Below are 23578 nucleotides of genomic sequence, written 5' to 3'. Positions count from 1 at the left end.
GAGGGCTCAAACTACTTCCCAAAAGGTTCAGAGAGATACATTCAAGAGCTAGAAATCAGGAGTCCTACCAATTTCAGCTCAGAATCTCTTTAAAATTCCAGGCTCCTTCCCTTCCTTCGGGCAAGGATAGGGAAGCTTCTGCAACGAGAAAACTCATCAACATAGTGGAGGAGAACTCGTAGCAACGGAAGTATGCAATAAGGATCCTCCTCGGAGGAAGACTTGTCTCTCGGACTTTTGAGGTTTCCTATCGTCTACTGGATGTAGCGGACTAAATTTTGATGAATGTGCAGGAGCAATTAGCGTCTTTGGTAGGAGTACTTTCTAAAGAGCCTACTCGTAAAAAGGATGACAGGCTTCCGATTAAGAGATCCAAATACTGATCTCCTGTCGGGGGGGGGGCGCGAGAACCCTACAGGGATGTCGCACAAGCGGCCATCTCTGGGGGGAGCGATGCGTTAGGCAGGCGAGACGTGGGAAAGGAAGTAACTCCTGCCAAGCGTCTGGCGCCAACTAGGAGCCAGGCACCAAGTAGGCGCAAAGAGCCTGACTTACTGTAGATCGTTCTAGGCCAGATCTTCATCCAAGCAACAAGAGCCAACTGGTGAGAGAGAACTCCTGATAGGAGTATAGCGCCCGCTAAGCGCAATATACTTGCCATTCGAAAGGCGCATTCCATGAGCGATACTCCTACCAAGCCACAGGAGTATTCGGAACTAGATGCGCCTTCCATAGTCAGGAGTATTCGGGAAGAGATACTCCTGCCAGGCGCCTTGAGTACTCTGACCTCGATACTCCTCCCACCAGGAGCCGGAGGGTTAATTTCCTAGACTTTTTACTCCTACCAGGCCCAGGAGTATTCGAAGCGCGATGTGCCTACCAAGCGCCAGGAGTATTCTGAGCTTAATACTCCTAACAGGCGCTAGTATTTGGAGCGAGATGCGCCTTCCAGACGGCAGGAGTATTCGAAGAGTTTTACGACTGTCAGGCGCCAGGAGTATTCCAAACAGGATACTCCTCGGCGCAGCCAGGCGCAAGCAGGCGCTAGGCTTCATCCAGATGAGATCCAGTTCAAAGAAAGTCCTAGTCTTCTTGAAACAATGGTGATCTCTAAAGCACTTCATAAGTGACTTGATGATACCTTCAAACAGCTGAGAATTTAAAAGCTCATGAAGTGCGAGCTTTTGCAAATTCTTGTTCTTTTCGTAACAATATGTCAGGACATATTAGCTTTAACATATGAGAGATGCAACTAGTGTTTTACTGCTCATTTACACGAAGGACTTCAGTTAACCTACGAGAGATCCTTCTCTCTTGGTTTATACGTATCAGCGGATACGTTGCTGGGATAGTAAGAGCCGACACTGATCCTTTAATAATGAGTTTGAATTTATTTTAACTCAGTGATTTTTTTTTTTGAGGTTTGAAAGGAGTTTGGGGGATAACTCTTTTTCAATTTAGCACGAACCCTCATGTTAGGAACAGGTGATCGGGATCGGTGTTGCGCTCCTTAGTTATGCCAATAGGCATAGGCATGTTGTCATATAAGCGGATTAGTACCCATTGACAAATGCCAATTAGGCTCCCGACCGAGTAAGTGGATAAGACCCCATCGGTAGACCCACAAGAACTCTTGGCCACAGATCACTATCTTGCTAAGGCTCTTGAGACGAAGCAGACTCCTATGCAATAGCTAGGAAGTCAACCCTTCGTCTAGAACACAGAGGAACCAAGGTCTATAAATACCTACAACATATGTTGTTTTACCTGTCTAGTCAGTAGTTAGCTGTCTCTTGCCCTCCACCAAAGGGTGTCAATCAGCTATGTGATATATCTGACAGGTAAGTTGAATGTATGAAAATGATATTGTTATGATACAATAAAAAGTTTCATACATACTTACCTGGCAGATATATACAATTGAAGACCCACCCAGCTCCCCGCAGGAGACAGGTGGAAGAGAGAATCTGATTAGAAAACGGGATGGTTCCTAGTCCTGCCACCCAGCGGCAGGCGTAGATCACCTGACCTACCTGTAGCGTGTGCCGCGAAATTCGAATTTCTGTCGGGGACGACGGAGTCCGATAGCTATGTAATATATCTGCCAGGTAAAGTAGTATGAAACTTTATTGTATCATAACAATATCATATTTAAAAGAATATATTTTGGAATGAAACTGTTCTTTTCAAAAAATGCATTTTAGTTTTGGAATGCTTTATGCCGTATTTTCTGAGATAATTTAACATTTTTTCATGACAATATTACTCCTTAGCTATTCAAGAAACACTTATAAGATTGCAAAATATATACAGCAATTATTAATTGGTTGAATCAGTGTATGTGTGTGTATGTTAACGTACATATGCAAGCCTACTTTTAAACCATATTACTATCGTCACTGTCGCTATAATTATCTGTCTCTATAATTTCTATGTATTTGATGGTAATAAAGATAAGCATCATCATCAAAAGCCATTATTTCACGAAAATTTACAATATAAACAAAGATTTATATAAATTTTCGAACTTTTTAAATTCAAGATATGAAAGCCTCCCTGGTCCCGCCCCCCGGGGCTGACGGAAGGTTTACAATTATGCTATTTTTATACCTATGATTAAGAGAAATCTGGCATCTTTTATGTTCAAGAGTGAGCTGAATGGCTGGTGAGACTGTTGACGTCACTGAAACAGAGCTAAAGGGAGGACTAAATTAACCGTGATTTTTTAAAATAAAAGCGTCGCTAATATCGACGTCGTCCTTACGCAGCATATAAAGCGTCGATTTTAGCGTCGCGCCGCACCTTGTGGGTTAAGATATCCTGAACTTTTATGTCTTCTGAAAATGTTACCTAATACTAATGCACACTGCTTAATGTTTTTATGGAATTTTATGTTTCTTTTGGTCTTTGAGGAGTTAAGATCCAAAGATTAATTTCTAGGAAAAACATGGTTTGCCCCTAAAAGTGAAAACCCTCTAGCAGTAGAAAAATAATCATATTGGGGCATGTGATCGAAATGAATTTGTGTATATACCTAGAATACGTATAAGAAACTTGCAAAACGTTTAGCTTTTTGAGGTACAGAATTTGCATTGGGTTTTGCAATTAAAACAGTTACATTGTCATAAAAACCCTGTTGTTCACTACAAGCCATTGCTAATCAGAAGCTGCCTTATCAGTGTAGAGCTGATCTTAGTCATGTCATTATTCTGAAAAGAATGTACCTGCAGTCCAGGTAGGTCTTGTTTTCAGATTGGAGTGGTGTTTGATCTAATTGAAGATATGCATGGTAAACAATAGACGTAAAGTTGTATGTGAAAGAAGGGGTTTTAAACACTGTACACAAATTATTTGCTTTTGTTTTTTAATGCATGGTAACCATAAAAGTAAAGATATATTTAAAGAAAGGCCTTGAAAACTGTATAAATAATCATTTGTAGTATATGTAAACTTTTTGCATTTCAATGTTTTTCTCCAGAGGTTTTTCCATTTACAGCAGATAAAGATCATGTTTGCAGTTCTTGCCCCATTTTCGTATGTCATGTAGTTTTATTATCATTATTAGTTAACTAGTATGCAAAGAATGTGATAAACTTATTGCTACAAAGAATTGGAGTCTTACTTAATATTCTTTAAACATTACAAATGTACATTGATGGCACTGACAATAGTTGTAATATCTTTTTCTTGATCTGCAGGAGGATCTTTGACAAAGATAGCTTACTATTCAACAGTTTCACATCGAAAAGTTTTGTACGACTCGGAGAAGGAGGGAACTTCATCTGTAAGTAAAGGAAAATTCCTTATTACCGCAAATTTTAGTTTACAGCAATGTAATGTAAAATACAAAATAAGTTTTGAGGTCCCTATTATGTTATTATATCTTTTTGATTAGGCTACATTTGAATTTTTACTAAATCTGTTTAGAAAGATGTTACAACCTTACAGAAATGTTTGACAGTATTTTTTGTATCAGCTTTTAATTGTTGATTATTAATTTTTAGGGTGATGGTTGTGAGTATCAGTATGAGAGTTCGGAGATTGAAAGGCTACATTTTGTCAAGTTTGAGACAAAATACATTGAAAATTGCCTTGATTTCATCCGTGATCACTTAGTTTCCAGTAAAGATTCAGTGATTGGCAAAAGTATTAAGGCCACAGGTGGTGGGGCTTACAAATATGCAGAGTTAATCCAGAAGAAGCTTGGATTGATGTGAGTTTTTGTGACCCTGTGCTTTTGTCCCTCTGTTATATCGTAGTTCATGTGCATCATTTTGTCTATTTGATTTAACTAGAAGTTTGTGTTACATACAATTAAAGATAAATACATTACATAGATAGTAATCCAGTATAGTATACACTTTTTATATGCAGTATTGTATACTCAAAAGAAAATGTTGACTTTTTTCAGGGTAGAAAAGGAAGATGAAATTGGTTGTTTGATTAAAGGATGCAATTTTCTATTAAGAAATATCACAGATGAGCAGTTTTCCTACTGTAGGCATGAAGATCCAGAGTACCACTTCATCAACTCTGATCCCAATATTTTTCCCTATCTTTTGGTTAACATTGGTTCTGGAGTCAGCATAATGAAGGTAAAATTTATATACGGTAATTTTACTAGTACAGTAGGTCATATTTTTTGTGTGGTGGTGTTCTTTTATTAAATTTTTTAGACTGTGTTGTACAGTAATGTTTTGAAGTAGTTGTTCAAATAGCAGTTGTTTGAAGAGTTGTCATTGTTTCTGGGGAGCTCCTGTGGTTATGGTTAAATGTTTACGGAATAGTTACCTATCAACCATCATTATAGTACTATAGTGCATTCAGTATTCTGTTGAAGTGAGTTCACTTTCAAGAATGGCTAATTCAAAAAATAAGGTTACCTAAACTCAGACTGCAGAATTATGCTAATTTTGCAAATAGTGAATATTTATGCATGTAGTTTCTATGCTGTCATTTGTTCCTACAAAAATGCAGACCTTGAAGCTTGTTAAACAAGGTAGGTAAGTGGTGGTATAGATGATGGGGGGTAGTACTTACCCATTTTCCTGTCTGCATATGCTCCGTTTTTCCTCCGCTACCATATTGTCAACACTTCTTTACTGCTGCTCAGAAACTTGGAACTTTGCCTAAAGATGATCTTGGATAGTATTCTGTATCCCGCGTATTTGATTGTGTATGGACTTTTTATTTCATGGAAGGGAAGTTAGAACAGCAGATAAATCTTGATGAGATATGTGAGGCTGTATTGTGTAACTAGTAGCTGTATATCCTTATACATTTTGCTTTTTCAGAGGCCAGGTTTTTTTCTTGGGATCTTCCTTTTGCCAGAAGTGTTTGGATTGATTGATTATTTTCCTCTTGGTAGAGGTTCAGCTGTATAAGCAGAAGAGAGCCAAGAAGACTATGGTTATTTTGGAAGGTAAGACACCTAACAACACCTTCAACAGTTATGCACTATGTCTTCTATGATTGGCCTTTCTTCTGGGAATGTTCCCTAATGCTTTCTCCATTTCACAATCTTTGGGGTGGAGGTAGGTTGGGGATTTGTTAAGGACTTTGGATGACTAATCTCGTCTTGTGGCTTTGTGGTTTTTGTTGCAGATGATGGATATCCCCTGTCCCATCCACTGTTACTTATCACTTTTTCTCCTACGAAGCTGGACCTGTCTTGTGGGTTCCTTTCAGACTTCTGGAAGTGTACAACAGTTGTCCAACCATCCCTGGTCCTGTTAGGGAAATCTTTGTTTACTGGTCTTTAGGAGCATTTGGATTTAGTCAGAGGTTCCTCTCCTTGTTCCTGGTGCTGCTGGGACCCCTGCTCTGACAGTTGACCTTTCAAAGCTGCTGTTGCTGTTCCTGGTGGTGTGACTCCCAGATGTTTTACTCTGAAGCCCTCTTGTGTAGAGGAAAACCTGGGCAAGAGGCATAGTGGGGTCAGGAACAGAAAGTTCTTCTGTGCTTCCTCCCCTTTGTATGACATCATCTTCCTCCACTGCCTCGCCCTCTTTCACATCTTAGACCCCAGAAAGTATGAGTAACAGGAAGAATGTTTGGAAGTATTTTCCCTGTACAAAGGCCCACCAACTCACCATGGGTCCCACTCTCCTCAGAGAGGATGATGAACATTAGTCCCATTTGTGGGACTGGTATTCAGGCCAAGGGCAGATGACCAAGTTGTCAGTTATGTTTTTGATTTTGACTTGTCTCTGGTTCACAAGTGAGCTGCTTCTCAGTTGCCTTTACTTTATGAGAGATGTCCGTGTTGGCAAAGGAAGAGTGAGGGTATGCAGGCAAGTTATTGCATGGTTTATTTCCCCCCTACTCGTTCAAATTCTGCCACTTAACACTGTTAACAAGCTCCAGTTGAACCAAACCAGCTTGCACTGAAGATATAGTATAGTATAAAAGACTAAAGGAGTGTTTAAAAGGAAAATGCAATTTATTTTAAAGAATTAAGATGTTAGCTTCACCCTGTTAGTACAGGAGCAAAAATAAGTATTCATTATTTGTGATTTTATTTGGAATTTTTCCATTTAATTTTTTGTCTGACCTATGTATTTGAAGACCACAAATATGTTAGGTAGATTTTATATTTGTAAGTTGTTCTTTGGTTTTTAATAAGTGTTTCTCAACAGACTCCCCTTCCATTCCCTTTCTTTCTGATTTGGTTACTTGCAGGTGTAGGGACCATGGATAGGTGAATGAGCTTAAGTTCTCATACAGCTCATGCTGCTCAGTACATTATTTTCTATGTATGATGTAGTATCCATCGGTACCATTACATATACATATTATGCAAAGTTGAATGAGAGAGAGAGTTTCTGACTTTTCTGGTAGATGGAAAGGAACAATAATTGTTACATTTCATTATCGGTTAAGAGGCATCCTTTGCTTGTAGGAAATGTCTTGTGATAGATTCCCTTAGATTATTTGAGGTTTTTGTGAGGGCATTTATGATTATCATCACTTAAGCATGGTTTGTTTGTGTTTTTTCTTAATGCATTTATGATTATCATCACTGAGACATGATTAACAACATAGTACGTAATTGTATTGTGAAAATTGTTGGTTTAAATGTACTACTGTATTCATTTATTTTAAATATTTAAGACTAAGCATTGAAATTTAGCAATCTTTGAGTATCGTATTTCCCAGATAAAAGAACACTTGCATGGAGATTGTTTTCAGTCACTCTCAATTAAGAGTTAGGTGAAGTAATTGAGGAACACAAAAATAAGTGAGCCATTCCATTTTATTTCTAAAAGTGTCTTTCAACTTCAAGAATTTAGTCACTCAAAAAAGAAAGTCAGGTATGATTTCCAATGGATTGCCATTGATGGCATGAGAATTGTAATCCTTCATTCCCCTTCATTACAAATCGTAAATACAAAGCGTCCCACAGTAATAATGTATTTGACTTCTGTCCCTTCACACTGTTGACCAAAAGGTGTGAGATAGGAGTAAAAAGAAATATAAAAAAATAAGTTTTGCAGATGGCTATAGTCTGTTCAGAGTAATGTCTGATGGCTAGAAAGCTAATCCAGTCTAAGGTGGAAACATACTGTAATTCCTCTATACGTATTTCTATGAAGTTTTCTGGCAGCAAAATGCTGTCCATTGAGTCTTGCAAAGGTGGCTGCCTATACAGGATTAGATATTTTGTGTCCCTCTTTCCTGACAGACTTCTTGTATGCTATTTTATCATTATGTTTCAGGGATCCAGTAGATATGAAAAAGATGTTTCATCATTATTTATATTCAGGGAAAGCATTATGAAATTCAGTTAAAGACATGCTTTTAATGTAAATTGTTTCGTAATCTTACATGTACCTACTTGCCCATGTGTGATGACCAGAGTTCTGTTAAGCTTTTGAAACTGAGCAGAATGATGGCTAAAGTTTTAAAATTTTTTGAAATGTTTATTGTATTTATTATCGTCATCGTGAGAATTCTTTGTTACAAGATTTGTTGATGTATTGGTGATGGTATTTTATGTATTTCTGGGGCATTGGTATGTCATGATTACTCCATGTATTTAACTGTTACCCTGCACATTTCACTTTTTATCATTTTTGTTCTGTTTTGCTGTCTTTTCAATTTTGTATTTATTTTGTCCCTGAATGTTTTTTCTTTTACTGTTATGCATGATTTTTTTGTATTTTCGAAGGGGTGTGTACGTATATGTGAAATTGAATACGTATGTACTACTGGTAATTTAAAATCTTAAAGATTATACCAATATTTCTTTCTAGGAACTTTTGGCCAGGACTTGTCATTTGCCATTACTGGTTGAAATGAAGTCACACAAAATAAGTTCTATCGTAATGATGCATTATATTTTACTCACTCATGAACTGAATTATGTGGAATATTCACTCACTTTATACATTTACTGTAATTCAAATGTGACCATATCTTAAAAATCAAATCTCTGTCAGTTTGGCTTTCTTGATGAAATATATGATGCCATAATCCTCTATCAGGTTGCATGAGGATCATGATTTTATAACAGGTTTCATTTTTTCACTTTCTTACAGTCATAATCCTATAGTAGAAGGTTTCATATGTTGTAAGTTAGTTGTTATGGTATTATGAGATTCAATATTGTGTAAAGTATGCTCTCTTATCAAAGGAAATGTGTTACAGTGATTCTTAGAAAAAAAAAACTTGAAAACACCCATATGTTTTCAAGTCTGTTGTTGAGCTATGCTTGCTTTGTTTGAATTCATATTTAATCTTCCATACTGTTTTGTAGATTAGTGTAACAATGTGGATTTTAATGTTTATACCAAAACACTAAAAGGCTCTAATAAGATGCTGATTAGTAATTTACATAAAAATTCTTTAGAAAAATTAAGAAAATTATTGGTGATAACATTGATTGTTCCTAGGTTTATTTGTTTGGCAAGTTAAAATAAGTAAATATTTAAAATTTAGATGTAGCTTTAATGGTTTTCTCAATTGGTTGTAGAGAACATTACAGTGTATTGAATGTAGAAGCATAATTTGAATTAATGTGATTATAGTTCTAGTTTTTTATTTATTTTGTAGTATTTTCTGCCAGGTTGAGGCAGATAACAAATATGAAAGAATTGGTGGAACCAGCATGGGTGGCGGAACATTTTGGGGCCTCGGATCTCTACTTACGTCCGCAAAAGGTTTTGATGAATTGCTGCAGCTAGCAAGTGAGGGAGATCACCGCAATGTAGACTTGCTAGTTAAGGACATTTATGGTAAGGTATAAATACTTCTATATCATCTTGCCTTGAAGTTGGACTTGGAGTGAATTAATTGGGATGGATGTGAATAATTAGTTTAAGGTGATAACATTATTGCTACTTTTGGTCAGATTTCTGTCTGCCTTCACATTCATCTTGACCATTTTTTCATAATTTTATGAGCTTTCCCATTGGTAATTGTTTTGTCACTCATATCCAATACTTTTCTGACTAACTTTTCCTCATCCTTTCTCACAACATGTTGAAACTCTTTGCTGATGGCCACATATATTTGCATCTTCATTGGTAACATAATCTTCCCCCTGTATTTCAGCTATGACTCTTAGCATTCTGATTTTCTTTGTCAGTACTAATGTTTCCACTGCGTACAATAATTTAGGCTTATACATGCAATATAAATTTTTGCTATGGTGAATAATGGGATGATTGTATATACTATTACCCTAGCATTCTTTCTCTACTCTATCCAGGCTGTTTCTGTTTTTATAACTAGTAGCCTACCATTCTCTCTACTTCATCCAGGGTTTTGCTCTTTTACAACCATCTCAACATTTGTGCGTCAGTTCAGTGTTCCCCATGGAAATGTTCTGCTTTTGCTAAGGCCTCCAATTCCATCACATCATGTGCTGCTCCTCCATCTTTTCCCCATTTTACTCTTTGGTTACATTCGAAAGGGTACTGTATGAATAAATTTACCACACACTTTTCCAAAGCATCAACATGACCACTTTCCTGATAACTTTTTTCTTATTTAAAACAGATATATAAATTTCCCCTAATTGTGTTGTTTACATTAAGTCATGGACATGAAGCAATTTATTTTGTGTTTTCAGGTGGTGACTACAGTGCTTTAGGATTGACAGGTGATATTATAGCATCTAGCTTTGGGAAGGCAATGCATAGCAGTCACATGAAAGCAGATGGAAGTAAAGGTATATAAAAAAATGCTGTGAATTATTTTATTATTTGTTACTATGAAGAGAATGAAATAAATTCACGTCTTGAAGAATGATTTTTGCTTTGGGTAGACGCCTCTATTTTTTACCAAAGCAATTGAAAGATATTCAGAGAATTTTGTTTTAACTGGTGGCTATAAACTTTTTACATTGATGTAATGTAACATAGTTCCTTTTTATTGAAACATTCATATGAAATAAAAATTGTCAAGAGATGGTTAGGGAATTGGTGGTTTGCAGTCATTTTGCCTGTTTTTGCTCATTTGTTTTTACACCGTTGGCATCTTCCACAGGCTTTTCTGAGGCTGATATTGCAAGAAGTTTACTATTCACTGTTAGTAATGATATTGGACAGATTGCATCATTATATGCTATGCTTCATGGCCTTAAAAAGGTATGTGTTTACAACATTCAGAATGATCCATTGATCGTTACTTTATTCACAGCAATAAAGAACCTGATTTGTTCATACACGAAACAAACCTTCGGTCTTAACATTAGGATTTACTAGCGCCAAGCTGGAAACCGGTAGAATTAAAATTACACTTGTGAGATCCAGGGACTAATGGCATCTATACCAGGTCACGGGGCATGTATACCCAGAATGCCCACGGCTACCTGTGACCCATCAGTTATTTTCCTACCGCCTTTAAGATAAGACGTGTTACTGTCTATCTCATTTAAAGCCGGTTTTTCAGTTTGCCCATTCTTTATCCATTTCATTTTTTATTTTTCATTCCTTTTCTTTCTCCAAGTGTGATCAGTGTGTGGTAAGAGTGTATACGTGGTATGATGGAGAATTTTGCCTCAACATCGGGATCGTCTACCGCTTCGAAGAGGAGACAAAGGAAATGCCCAGGAGTCAGTGGCTTTCCATGTTCTAAGTTCCTAACTTCGGTGTCGACGGATCCTCATCCAACGTTTAGTAGGTGCAGGGAGAACGTATGTACGGTTACTAATCCGTGTTCTGTTTGTCGCGGTTGGTCGGTGGAACAGTGGAAGAAGTTCTATGGGAAAAGCCAATACAAAGGAAGGGGTGACGCCATCTTTGGATGACCAAACCTTACCGGCTTCTTTTGTATCGGTAATAAACCAGGCTGCTCCATATGTTTCTCCACCTGCTTTGAATTGTCTCATACCCCTTCGGTTTCTCCTAGCGGTTCTGTATCGGAAACGTCAGGAGGGGCCTTGGGTAATTTTATGAATAATTTGCACTCTCCTTTGTTCCCAGCAAGTAGAGGGGGAGATCCGCCATCTTTGTTCCAGGCTCCTGCTACTCAAGCGCATAGGTTAGATGGTACGTGGTCAGCGCTAGGCCTACCAGGCGTACCAACCTTGGATGGTCTGCTTGCGCATTATATGACGTCACGGTTCCAGCAGGGTCCGGCAGCGCTGAATGTTCCTCATCCCCCGGGCTTGCAATTTATGGGAATTAATGCCGCGGCTTCACCATCCCACTCAGTATTTACAGCGATGCAGAACGTGGGAGGTAGTTTGGCAGCAAACGTGCGGTTGCCAGCAGAAACCTCTCAGTCTCTCCCTACGAGAGGGATGACGTCACAACATACGTCACACTGAGATGGCAGGCGTGATGACGTCACAGACCGATTCTCGGCCTTTTTCGCTGCACCCAGACGCTAATACGCCTTCTGACCCGTCAATACAAACTGTAATGCAGAAATTACAGGATATAGAGGAGAGAATGAATAAGAGAGACAAAAAGAAAAAGTGTGATTCGCCTTCTTCGTCTTCTTCCTCTAGTTCGGCGTCATCGCTAAGTCCGATAACGTCACGGCGAGCGCCAGTCAAGCGTTGGAGGAGGATTCGGGAGTTCCTGGCGGATCCTCGGGCCAAGAGGAGAAGAATCAATTCTTCCTCTTCTTCGGACCAAGACTGTCATTTCCAAGTCAGCAAGAAGGTCGGAAAATCAGTGGCTATTAAGCACAAGGTTGGCAGACGAAGCCGTTCGCAAGAGTCCGAACAAGCGAGAGAGGTGACGGCCGGCGAGCTAGCGGCCGAGGCGGAGTTGCCAGTTCGGATCGCAAAAACTGCGATACCTCTGGTAAAAAATCGACGTTGGCGGCGAAAGGTGCAGCAGAGGATGGAATGCAGGTTCCCAGTTTCGCCCGTAAGGCCGTTCAAAATACGTACGAAGGACGATAAGGCTCCTATTAAAAGTACGAAAAATAGAGAGTTGGCAACCTCGGCGGATACGTTCGTGGAAGGCAGTGTCCGTCTGGATAGAAGGCCGAGGCCGGGCTCGCCGACGCTCGAAAACGATGCCAATGCTAATAGAGACGAACTTACCTCTGTCTTAAGTGAGCCTTCATCGTGGAGATCTAGACAGATTCGCGGCTCTAGATCCGTGAGCAGAGAAAGAGTGAGACATTCTCGTTCCCCTGCTGACTATCTGGGATCGAGCCAACAGCGGCCAGCAAAGATCAAAGAGACCGCGGCCGTAGGGGCAGGCGGCCGTGGAATTCCGGGCCGTCTGTCAGAAGATAGAGGCGAGACAACATCCCTCGTGACGGAGAGTGGTACACTAGAGCCGGAGGAAGGAGAAAACCAAGAGTTTCTGGCCTCGTATGCAGAGGTTATTGATTTGATTCGTCAATTCAATAGCCTTTCGGAGAAGACAGAAACACCGGCCAGTATGCTTCCTCCTGGAATTGACATGGCGTTTGGACTAAAGAGGGATACCAAGGTGTCGTATGAATTGCCTTGTTCGAGTCATGCGGAATCGGTCTTGCAACACGTAAACGCAAAGATTGCAGGGAGGGATAATTCCTTAAGATCTAATAGATCATTTAAATTTATTCCCCCTCCAATGATAAAACAAAGGAAATATTATACGACACCGAAGGTCCCTTTGCTTCATTTACAGCATTAATCAACATTTATTGATTGTTGTTTTATTTACAACAAGAATGTATTAATTTTCTGATGTGGTGTATTATGACTTTTGGTCAATATTTTAATTGTTACTACGTACTTCAAACAATAGGGTTATATTTTTGTATAATGTTTGTCTTGTTTGTTAATTGGATTCTGCAAAAAGTTATTTTCGGATGTAAGCAAAATTACGGAAGGTGGACCCCATAACTGACAAGAATAGATTACATTATAGAAGAGGTAGGATTGTAATTCTAGGAACTTGACTTTTGAATTGTATGAGGTAAAGACTTAATATACTAGATTATGTTTTATATTTATCCATTTCTTCATTTACATTACACTTTCTCTAAAATAAAAGTGTTTCATAGCAACTGGCTATATTAGTGTTTTTTTCCTTCTGAGTTTGTAGTGTCACTGTTACTACAATATAAGGTTACTGTGAGGACAGTCTGTTTTAGTGTGCAGGTAATTTCTTTGTTAGGGTTTTGCTTATACTAAAGTCAAATTTGGATATGTTTTTTTATTGCATTCATGTGCTTAATTTAATGTCAGATTCATTATATAATACAGAAAATTTTGCTTTTTCTTATAATGAAGTTGTATTGTCTTGACATTCATAGTAATAGGTTGCCCATGGTTGTCAGTTTTCCATTTTTACATTGTTATTTTGTTATTACAAAATGGTTGTTCGTTGTTATTGCTTATCCTATGACCAGATTTCATTCCCCTTACTTGTGATATATATCTTCTCTACATATTTGTATTGTTAAGGTCTTCTACCGTAGATTGCACAATTCTTCATTGCTTTTACATGTAAGGTACTGAAATATGCGTTATCTTACCAGGCTTGGTAGTTCATTTGGGATAATTTAAGAATTTTGTATGCATGGCTACATTACTCAATTAGGTTTTTAACTTTTAAATGGTAATCAGTTTTTTCGTAAGGAAAATAAGGTATTATATACAGTATTTTCCTTAAGCTTTATGGCTGTTGTATACAATATTTGAATTTGTATTGACAGGCATCAAATTACACAAAAAAAAAACTTTGCAACCTCAATACCTTCTTTAATTCCAGGTTTATTTTGGTGGTTACTTCTTAAGGAATCATCCTGTTAGTATGCACACCATTAGCTTTGCCATAAAGTACTGGAGTCGCGGTGGTGTTCAAGCTCTCTTTTTGAGGCATGAAGGTTACCTAGGCGCAATTGGAGCCTTTTTGCGAGGAGCAGAAGAATGTGGTATGTTATTTACGTAGTATGACAGTTTGTTTTAATATTATGGCGTATAAAAAGTAATATTTTATTTTCTCATAGGTTGTGGGATTGTCAAGTCTTTCTGTATTTTGCAGTTGAATGTGAATCGTCTATAAATTTCACAGAGCTTTTGTTCTTAATATGGTCTTATTTGACAAAACCAAATATCCACTCCATGTGAAGGAATTTCCATACATGTAAAACCTTGACCCTAATGAATTAAAACAGATTTAACCGTATTGAAATACTGACACTCATCCTTCCCAATTGCAGTGAAAACAGTCTGCTATTCAGTAAAACATTCGTGTATTTTGTAACTTCATTCATAAACAGATGGAAGTGAAGTTTTTATTAAAAAAAATATTTGGATACAAATGTGCCAGAATATTCAACTATATAGTATGATAATTAAATTGTAAAATAAATAAATCGGAATGGGCATTTTCTTTGCAAATTTCTTTGCAAAATGTAATCTGTTTTATGTTCAAGAGCAGATCATTTAGTTTGTTATATAAATCTAGAAATTTGCTTTAGTGAATGGGCAGACTATTTTATAAGAACAGTAATTGGCAGACTGAGAGCCAGCAGTCTTAAAGGAATATAGAAAGTATTCTAGGGGCTGTTTATTGTGAGTTAGATGTTGTTTAACAGTTCACAAGAAAACAACCAAATCATGTTCCAGGACAGGAGTAGAAAATTACCTGGTCTCAAGGAAGATGTGAGTGGCAGCAGAAGACTGGCTAGATAAAATGGGTGCAATCTTTTCAAGCTAATGGTGTGACTAGGGTTATTTCTGTGGAATAAGGCATCTTATAAATAATAGTTTTTTTAAAATGTACTTTATTATTAAACAAATATCTCTTTTATATACACTTGATTGAAGTGAAAGACTTTACTTTGTTGGATATTTCAGATCCAGAAAACTATTCTTGGAGTGAAAATTATGCTGGGTCGTCTGGCTTGCAATCCCCACTACCACGTCCCCATGAAGTAGGGTGGCCTGGAGGTACTATTGACCAGTTGGAGATAGACAGATATGACCAGCAATTAACTTTCTTCCCATTTTTGGCAAACCCTAAGGAATATATACCAGATGCTGTAGATTTAACAAAAGACAAGGAAGCCAGGTATGTAGAGAATTATTTTTTTTCATGAAAGGGACAAAAAATTCTCTTCCTAGCATTATTCTACAGGAAATGCCAATCACCTTTCTCCTTGTTACTAGTTCTGTGAAGTAAGCATGGTTTTTTAACAGAAGATTATAGAAAGGCAGCCCAGTACAGAAAAGGAAATAAAGACTAGTAAAATATGAAAGAGAAATAACATTAAAACGGAAATATAAATAAACTCATAAATTGCAGAATGTAAAGTTAGATTTGTACCAGCCAGCTTAATAAAAACCTAAAGCACCAAGTTTGAACTTCAGAAGGATTTGGAGGATAATACCATAATTTAGTCACAGCATCAGAAATAAAACTTAGGGTTTAGTACTTGTGGTGGATTGTGCATTCTAGGAAGATTGAATGCCAAGAATAATCACAAGTATGAAATATAGTAAACATTAAGCATGGTTGCCTAATTGAACAGAACGAAGACATGTAGGAAGACCAGGAAGTCATGGAATAATGGGATAGATGGACACCTAGACCTTGTAGAAATTTAGTCAAAATGTGTACCGGGCAAAGGAGATGAAAAAAACTCATTTCATATCTTAATTCCATAAAGCACCAAATTGATGTGAAAGTGATTTTGTGAGGACTATATTTTACTTAATGATTGCATTACCAGTATGATATCTTATTTCAGAAGCTGGTGTTCCAACCATGCAATTTTGTCGTCATGTACTTTTTCTATGAAAGTATTCCTTTCCATATTCTGATCCTTTTGCATTGATAGAGAATAGACTTGTATACAGTAGAATAAAAAAAATAAATTAGAAATATTTGGATGAGAGATACATTCCAAGTTGTGGAAAGTAAAAATTAAAGGATGAATGTCATTTGTAATATGGATAATTAAAATTAAAAATCTCTTTATGGTGAAGCTAATTGAATACACAGAGAAATTGTTTTTGTCCATATATGTGATTTATTTATTTTTTTTCTTTTCAGGGAATACTGGTTATCCTGTTTTGAAGGTTCCTTAAGTAGCTTTGTAAATCGTGCTATTTCCTCTCAGCCAAATAGTCCTGATGGTGTTGAGAGAGCAAATAAATTTAGAGACAAGTATATACAACGGCTCCACAACCTGAAAAATCATCCTTTGTGAGTATGGTGCAAATTTGGCTTTCATTTGTTGTGTATTTCTTTATGTAAGGATAATATTTGTTATGTCCTGAGTTTTTGCAGCGCAAGTGGCAGTTTAATTTTATACTGTATTATTAATGACAAGAGTGGTATAGGGGTTATTTATATTTGGAAAAACCTTTGAATTGCTTTGATGACTTTTTCAATGTTGATATTGGTGTTCTGCAGTGCCTATGGAAATCTCACAGTGAGAAGTTTATTGGATATGAGGGAGCATTGTCTTATCGAATTTGACTTCCCAGACCCATACCTACAACAAAAAAAGGTAAGTGGGTCAAAGTGTTTCAGCAGTTTCATTTGATTGCTTTATAGTAATAACTAATTTTATACATTCAACTTACCTGTCAGATATATACATAGCTATTGACTCCGTCGCGCCGACAGAATTTCGAATTTCGCGCACACGCTACAGGTAGGTCAGGTGATCCACCGCGCCGCCGCTGGGTGGTGGGAATAGGAACCCATTCCCGTTTTCCATCAGATTTTTTCTGTCGGCCATACTGGCAACATCGTTGTTGGTATCTCCGGCTGGATTTCGTTTTTGGATACAATTGATCATCGTTTTGGACCCTTTGGTGACGTATTTGGATCGTTGTACTGGCATACGCTTTTGTGGATCGTTATTTGGATTTTGGCTTGGAATTTTCATCATGATGTCTGATTCTGGAAGTGTGGTGAGAATGTGTGTGAATGAAGGGTGCAAGGTGAGAATGCCGAAAGCTTCGGTTGATCCTCACACTGTATGTAAAAGATGCAGGAAGTATGAATGCTCGATGGATAACACTTGTCATGAATGTGAGAGTTTGAGTGCTGAAGGGTGGAAGTCTCTAACTTCTTATTTAAGGAAATTAGAGAAAGACCGGTTAAGGAAGTCATCTTCCAAAACTAAGCCTAGCTCTCAATCTTCAAGTGGTTTGGTGAGTAATATTGTACCCTCCTCTAACATTATGAACGCTCCTTGTAATATTTTTCAGGTCCCTTGCTCCGAATGCAGGATCCTACGGACTCTGCTTCGGAGATAGCAAGCCTTAAAGCTGCGCTTATGAAAATGGAGCGTAAAATGGCTGCCATAGAAGGTAAGCAAAGTAGTGCTGTGGAAAGTGATGTGAATTTCCCCAGTGAAGTGGAGGAGGCGTCTGATTGGCTTCACAACGCTCCCAGGCCTAGACCTCTTTCAAGCTCCCAAGCCCAGAGGAGAAGGAATGTCGAAAGCCTTACGGAGGTTATGGAGGATCCCCACCAGTCAGACGTCTTTTCGGCAGAATCTGTAACGAGACTGCCAGAGAACGCATTAGAAAAAGCGTTCTACGTGAATGTTTTTCGTCATCGGAGAATTCCTCACCTAAAAGAGGATGGAGATCAGCGGATCGTTCTCGTCCCTTGAAGAAGATCTGGGAAGAATCGGGCATAAACTCGAGTCCGGAATGTTTTCGGAGGACTCCGCCCCGACAGAGAATAAGAAAGCAAAGGTTTGGCTTCTCCCGATAAGTTGTGGGGAATGGAGAAAGAAGGCTCTCCTTCCGCTCGTTTAGACCAGAGAGAAGAAACGACGAAGATATTAAAGGATATGCAAGAGTCTATTGCTTCTCTAGTCGGGGTCCTTTCGAGAGATCCTCCAAAAGAAGAAAGGATGTTAATCTTCCTGTGAAGAAGTCAAAAAACCCTTACTATCAACCTCCCAGAAAAGAAGATTCTTCTTCGGATGAAGGGTCTATTTTTCACAGACCCGCGAGTTCGGGGCGTGAGGCGTCAGCCAGGCGTGAAGCGCCAGCCGAGCACGAAGCGCCAGCCAGGCGCGGGGCGCCAGTCAGCCGCAAAGAACTAACACGTAAGCGCGAGGCTCCAATCAGGCGCGACGCGGCAACCAGGCCCTATCCGATATCGCAGGAGACGACTAGGCGCGAGAAGCTGGCCAGGCGCGAGGAGCCAGCCGCGCGTGAGAATTCCTACAAGCAGGAAGAGACAATCAGGCGCGAGGCGCCATCCAGGAGCGTAGCGCCAGCCAGACGAGAAGCGCCAGCCAGGCACGAAGCGCCAGCCAGGCGCGATGCGCCAGACTGCCGAGAAGCGCCTACCAGGCAAGAAGCGGCTAGCCAGGCGGCCGCGAAGAGACATACAGGCGCGAAGCGCCAGCCAGACGCGACACGATAGACGGGCCGCGAAGCGCCAACCAGGAACGCGACAGATAGAACGGCCGCGAAGCTCCAACCAGGCGTGAAGCGCGAGTCGGGGGAGCGCCGAGGCCGCCAACCGCCGCGAGAAGATTTCAACCAAACGCGCGAAGCGCCAGTCAGGCGCAAATGGCGCCAGCTGATCATGAAGAGCGGCAAGAGCGAGAAGTTATAAGGGGTAAATAGAAGATTTTTCATGTAATGTCTTCGGATAGCGAGTCTCCCTACAAGTAGAAACCTAATGCAAGGAAGCAACCTGGTACATCGAAGGTTACGGTTTCAACCTCCATGTCTCAGGATGTTTTGGTGGATAAGAAAGGGAGAACTTCTAGATCTGTCAGTCTCTCTCCTTCTAGGAGTATTTCTCCTATAGGGAATATGTCTACGGACAAAGAATCTAATAAAAGAGCTCGCTCTCCTTCTATGATGGAGTTGGATGAGGTTTCGGAGGAAGAAACCCCGAACAATGAGGGGGTATCTAACTACAAAGTGTTAGCCTCTCTTCTCCTACAAGAATTTGGAGACTCTCTAAGCCCTGCAGCTCCTCCTTCCCCGAGATCTCTGTTCTCCAGTACGAAGGTACCTAAATCGTCTTCGTATTTAAAAATGAAACCAGCCATATCAATGAAGAAGCTATTCAATCTTTAAATAATTGGATGAAGGTGAAGAAGGAAGCTCAGAAGACAGTTTTTTGCACTCCTCCATGTAAGCTCGGAGGTAGGAGGGGAATATGGTACAGGACAGAGGAAGCGATGGGGCTTATGCTTCCATCTTCCGCGGAGGCGGATTTTTCAAGCTTGGTTGAAGCATCGAGAAGACATGCTTTGAATACAGCTAAAGCATATTGGAGCATGTCAGAATTGGATCAACACCTCAAGGGACTTTTCCATGTACTAGAAGTTTTTAACTTCTTGGATTGGTCCCTTGGAGTGCTGGCCAAGAAGGCAAATGAACCAGATGTTTCAGAACCTGAAGTTTTACATTGCATTTTATCCTGTATGGATAAGGCGGTTCAGGATGGATCGGGAGAATTGTCATCTCTATTTGGAGCAGGAGTAGTGAAGAAGAGATCATTATTTGGTTCATTTCTAACCAAAGCGGTTTCTCCTTCACAAAGGTCAGCCCTGTTATACGCTCCTCTCTCGGATCACCTTTTCCCTTCGCCACTTGGTGAAGGAGATTTCAAAGTCTCTTGCTGAAAAGGCAACCCAAGACTTATTAGTACAATCCTCCAAGAAATCAAGACCAACAGTACCAGTAGCGAAGAAGACTACTCGTACTCCGGTAGTGCCCTTTCGGAGAGGTTCCACCTCTCGTCCTCCAACGAAAAGGAAGACAGCAGAAAGCGAGGAAGGTCCTCCTTTAGATCTTTCAAGAAAGCAAAGTAGCAGCGAGGTCCTCCAAACATCTGTAGGGGCCAGGCTCCTAAACTTCGTAGGGGCATGGAAGATAAGGAAAGCCGATCCTTGGACGCTAGCAGTCTTGGGGAAAGGTTACATTATACCTTTTCAGGACAGACCACCTTTGTCGAATTCCCCAAAGGAACTGTCGGCGAAGTACAAGGACCCTGTTCTGAGGGAGACACTTCTTCAGATGGTGATAGGAATGAAAGACAAAGAGGCAATAGAAGAGGTTCAGGATCCTTCCTCTCCGGGGTTTTACAACCGCCTGTTTTTAGTTCCAAAGGCATCCGGGGGATGGAGGCCAGTCTTGGACGTGAGCATTCTGAACAAATATGTGGAAAAGAAAAAGTTCTCGATGGAGACTTCTGCCTCGGTACTTTCAGCCCTGCGAAGAGGAGACTGGATGGTCTCTCTAGACCTGCAGGATGCATATTTCCACGTTCCTATTCACCCGTCATCAAAGAAGTATCTCAGGTTTGTGATTCAAGAAGTCTACCAGTTCAGGGCCTTGTGCTTCGGCCTCTCCACGGCTCCACAGGTATTTACGTACCTGATGCGGAACGTAGCCAGATGGCTACACCTGGAAGGCATAAGCGTCTCTCTGTACCTAGACGATTGGCTGATAAGAGCAAAATCCCAGGAACAATGTTTGGAGGATCTGAAGAAAACATTAGAATTGACAAAGGAATTAGGACTTCTCGTAAATCTCGAGAAATCGCAGATGACCCCCAGTCAGGCATAGTCTATTTGGGGATTCAGATGAATTCTCGGGATTTTCGGGTGGGTTTTCCGTCCCAAGAAAGGATTCTTCGGGGGATTCAGAAGTTACATCCTTCCTAAAGAAAGACAGGAGTTCAGCCAGGGAGTGGCTGAGCCTTCTAGGGACTCTTTCTTCCCTGGAACAATTTGTATCCCTAGGAAGACTTCATCTAAGGCCCTCCTACAATTTCTTCCTAAAGAGATCTTGGACTTGGAAGAAGGGCCATCTGTCGGACACTTTTCCGGTAACATTAGAGGTGAAGAAACACCTAAAGTGGTGGCTGCTCCACTCAAAGAAACAAGGGAGTGTCCCTAGAGGTTCGGAACCCAAACCAAATCTTGTTCTCAGACGCTTCAGAAACGGGATGGGGAGCGACTCTAGGGGCAAGAGAAGTCTCTGGCAAATGGAAGAAAGAACAAAGAGATTGGCATATAAATGCCAAAGAACTATATGCAGTGTTTCTGGCATTAAAATTCTTCGAGTCAGAAGTAAGAAATCGAGTGATTCAAGTCAACGCAGACAACACCACGGCGTTGGCTTATATAAAAAAACAGGGGGGGACGCACTCGTTTTCCCTATTCGAGATAACGAAGGATCTGTTGTCATGGACGGAGGAGAGGAATATTACCCTCCTGACCAGATTAGTGAAAGGGGAAAGAAATATCAGAGCAGACAGGCTCAGCAGGACGAAACAAGTTCTCCCCACGGAGTGGACTCTGCACGAGCAAGTCTGCCAAAGTCTGTGGAACCTGTGGGGAAGGCCGCAGATAGATTTGTTTGCGACATTCCTGTCAAAGAGGATAGAGAACTTCTGCTCCTTAGTAGAAGACCCGAGAGCGATAGCGGTGGATGCCATGCTACTGGAGTGGTCGGGACTCTACGCTTACGCTTTCCCTCCATTCAAGTTGCTAGGAGTAGTGATGAAGAAGTTCGTAGCATCAACAGGGACGAGATTAACTCTCATCGCCCGTTTTGGCCATCCCAAGATTGGTTCACAGAGGTACAGGAATGGACAGTAGACTACCCAAGATCTCTTCCAAACAGGATAGATCTTCTCAGACAACCCCACTTCAAGAGGTTCCATCAAAACCTCCCCGCTCTCGCTCTGACTGCCTTTCGACTATCGAAAGATTGGTCAGAGCGAGAGGCTTTTCAAGCAAGGCTTCGAAAGCAATTGCTAGAGCCCGGAGATCGTCAACTATCCGGGTCTATCAATCGAAGTGGGATGTGTTTAGAAGATGTGTAGGAAGAATAAGCTGTCCTCATCTGATACCTCTGTGACCAATATAGCAGATTTTCTGTTATTCCTGAGAGAGGAATCCAATCTGTCCGTAGCTACAATAAAGGGATACCGAAGTATGCTCTCAGCGGTATTTAGAAATAGAGGCTTAAACTTGGCAGAGGATAGAGATTTGCACGATCTCATAAGATCGTTCGAGGACGTCAAAATCTATATCCTCTACTCCGCCAAGTTGGAATCTGGATGTTGTGCTCAAGTTCCTTACATCGGAAAAATTTGAACCTCCCGACCGTGCCTCGTTCAGGGATTGGACGAGAAAGTGTGTTTTTCTCATAGCCTTAGCGACGGCTAAGAGAATAAGTGAAATCCATGCCCTAGATTCTCGGGTGGGTTTTAAGAAAGACGCAGCCATCTGTTCTTTTCAAACTGTTTTTGGCAAAAAATGAGAACCCTTCGAAACCATGGCCAAGGAGTTTTGAGGTGAAAAGTCTTTCAAACTTAATGGGAGACGAAATTGAAAGAACTTTATGCCCGGTTAGAGCTCTTAGGTTCTATCTTAAAAAGAAAGAAGAGTTGAAGGCATGTAAACAAAGTCTATGGTGCGCAGTTCGGGACACGAAAAGACCAATGTCCAAGAATGCGCTAGCGTATTTTATTAGAAGTGTGATTATGGAAGCTCATAGCGATTGTGCAGAGGATTCCTTTAAATTATTACGAGTTAAAGCTCATGAGGTAAGAGCAGTGGCAACATCATTAATCATTCCAAAAGAATATGTCATGAAGGACATTATTAATGCGACCTATTGGAGATGCAACTCGGTATTTGCATCCCACTATCTTAGAGATGTTAAAATTACCTACGACAAGTGCTTCTCTCTAGGTCCTTTTGTGTCTGCGGATACAGTGCTGGGACTGAGGACACATACCGATCCTTAAACTTTTATGAAAAGTCTAATACTTCCATACCATACTGGTGGGATGGGCTCTAACTTTCTTACCTGACGGCTAGTTGTTGCACAGGCGGCCATGGCCTTGTTTAGGTAAGGAACTTTGAGTTTATCTTACAGGATAGGCTTGGATAAAAACGGTGTCTTTGATTACGGAGATCTCCACTATTTGAGGCAGTTTTTGTGTTACTATTGGTAAAAGTGCTTGGTGTCGCACAGGCGGCCATAGCCCTTGCTAGTGAGGAACTAGAAATGTGCCTTTTAAACGGAGTAGGATTAAAGACATTGTCTAAATTCGTACATGGACCTCTCCTTTTAAGACAGTATCAGGATTTTCTGCTGACAAGAGTGCTTGGGCTAGCACAGGCGGCTTTTGGTGCTTTTGACAGTATGAGTATGGTG

At 40.1% G+C, this 23578-nt stretch overlaps 1 protein-coding gene across 1 annotated transcript in view; it reads left to right on the top strand.

The window, feature by feature from the left end:
• Positions 1 to 23578, top strand: part of LOC135202268 (4'-phosphopantetheine phosphatase-like) — a 56467-nt gene that overhangs the window by 23293 nt on the left and 9596 nt on the right. The window contains exons 2-11 of the mRNA XM_064231570.1: positions 3699 to 3784; positions 4005 to 4213; positions 4412 to 4595; positions 9068 to 9236; positions 10076 to 10174; positions 10492 to 10592; positions 14172 to 14334; positions 15263 to 15476; positions 16461 to 16613; positions 16824 to 16920. Of these exons, the coding sequence (XP_064087640.1) occupies positions 3699 to 3784; positions 4005 to 4213; positions 4412 to 4595; positions 9068 to 9236; positions 10076 to 10174; positions 10492 to 10592; positions 14172 to 14334; positions 15263 to 15476; positions 16461 to 16613; positions 16824 to 16920 (1475 nt within the window). The remainder of the gene's footprint in view (positions 1 to 3698; positions 3785 to 4004; positions 4214 to 4411; positions 4596 to 9067; positions 9237 to 10075; positions 10175 to 10491; positions 10593 to 14171; positions 14335 to 15262; positions 15477 to 16460; positions 16614 to 16823; positions 16921 to 23578) is intronic.

This window comes from Macrobrachium nipponense, chromosome 30 (assembly GCF_015104395.2).
Source record: "Macrobrachium nipponense isolate FS-2020 chromosome 30, ASM1510439v2, whole genome shotgun sequence".
NCBI lineage: Eukaryota > Metazoa > Arthropoda > Malacostraca > Decapoda > Palaemonidae > Macrobrachium > Macrobrachium nipponense.
The sequence above is the reverse complement of the archived record's forward strand: the minus strand, read 5'-3'. Positions and strand labels throughout refer to the sequence as shown.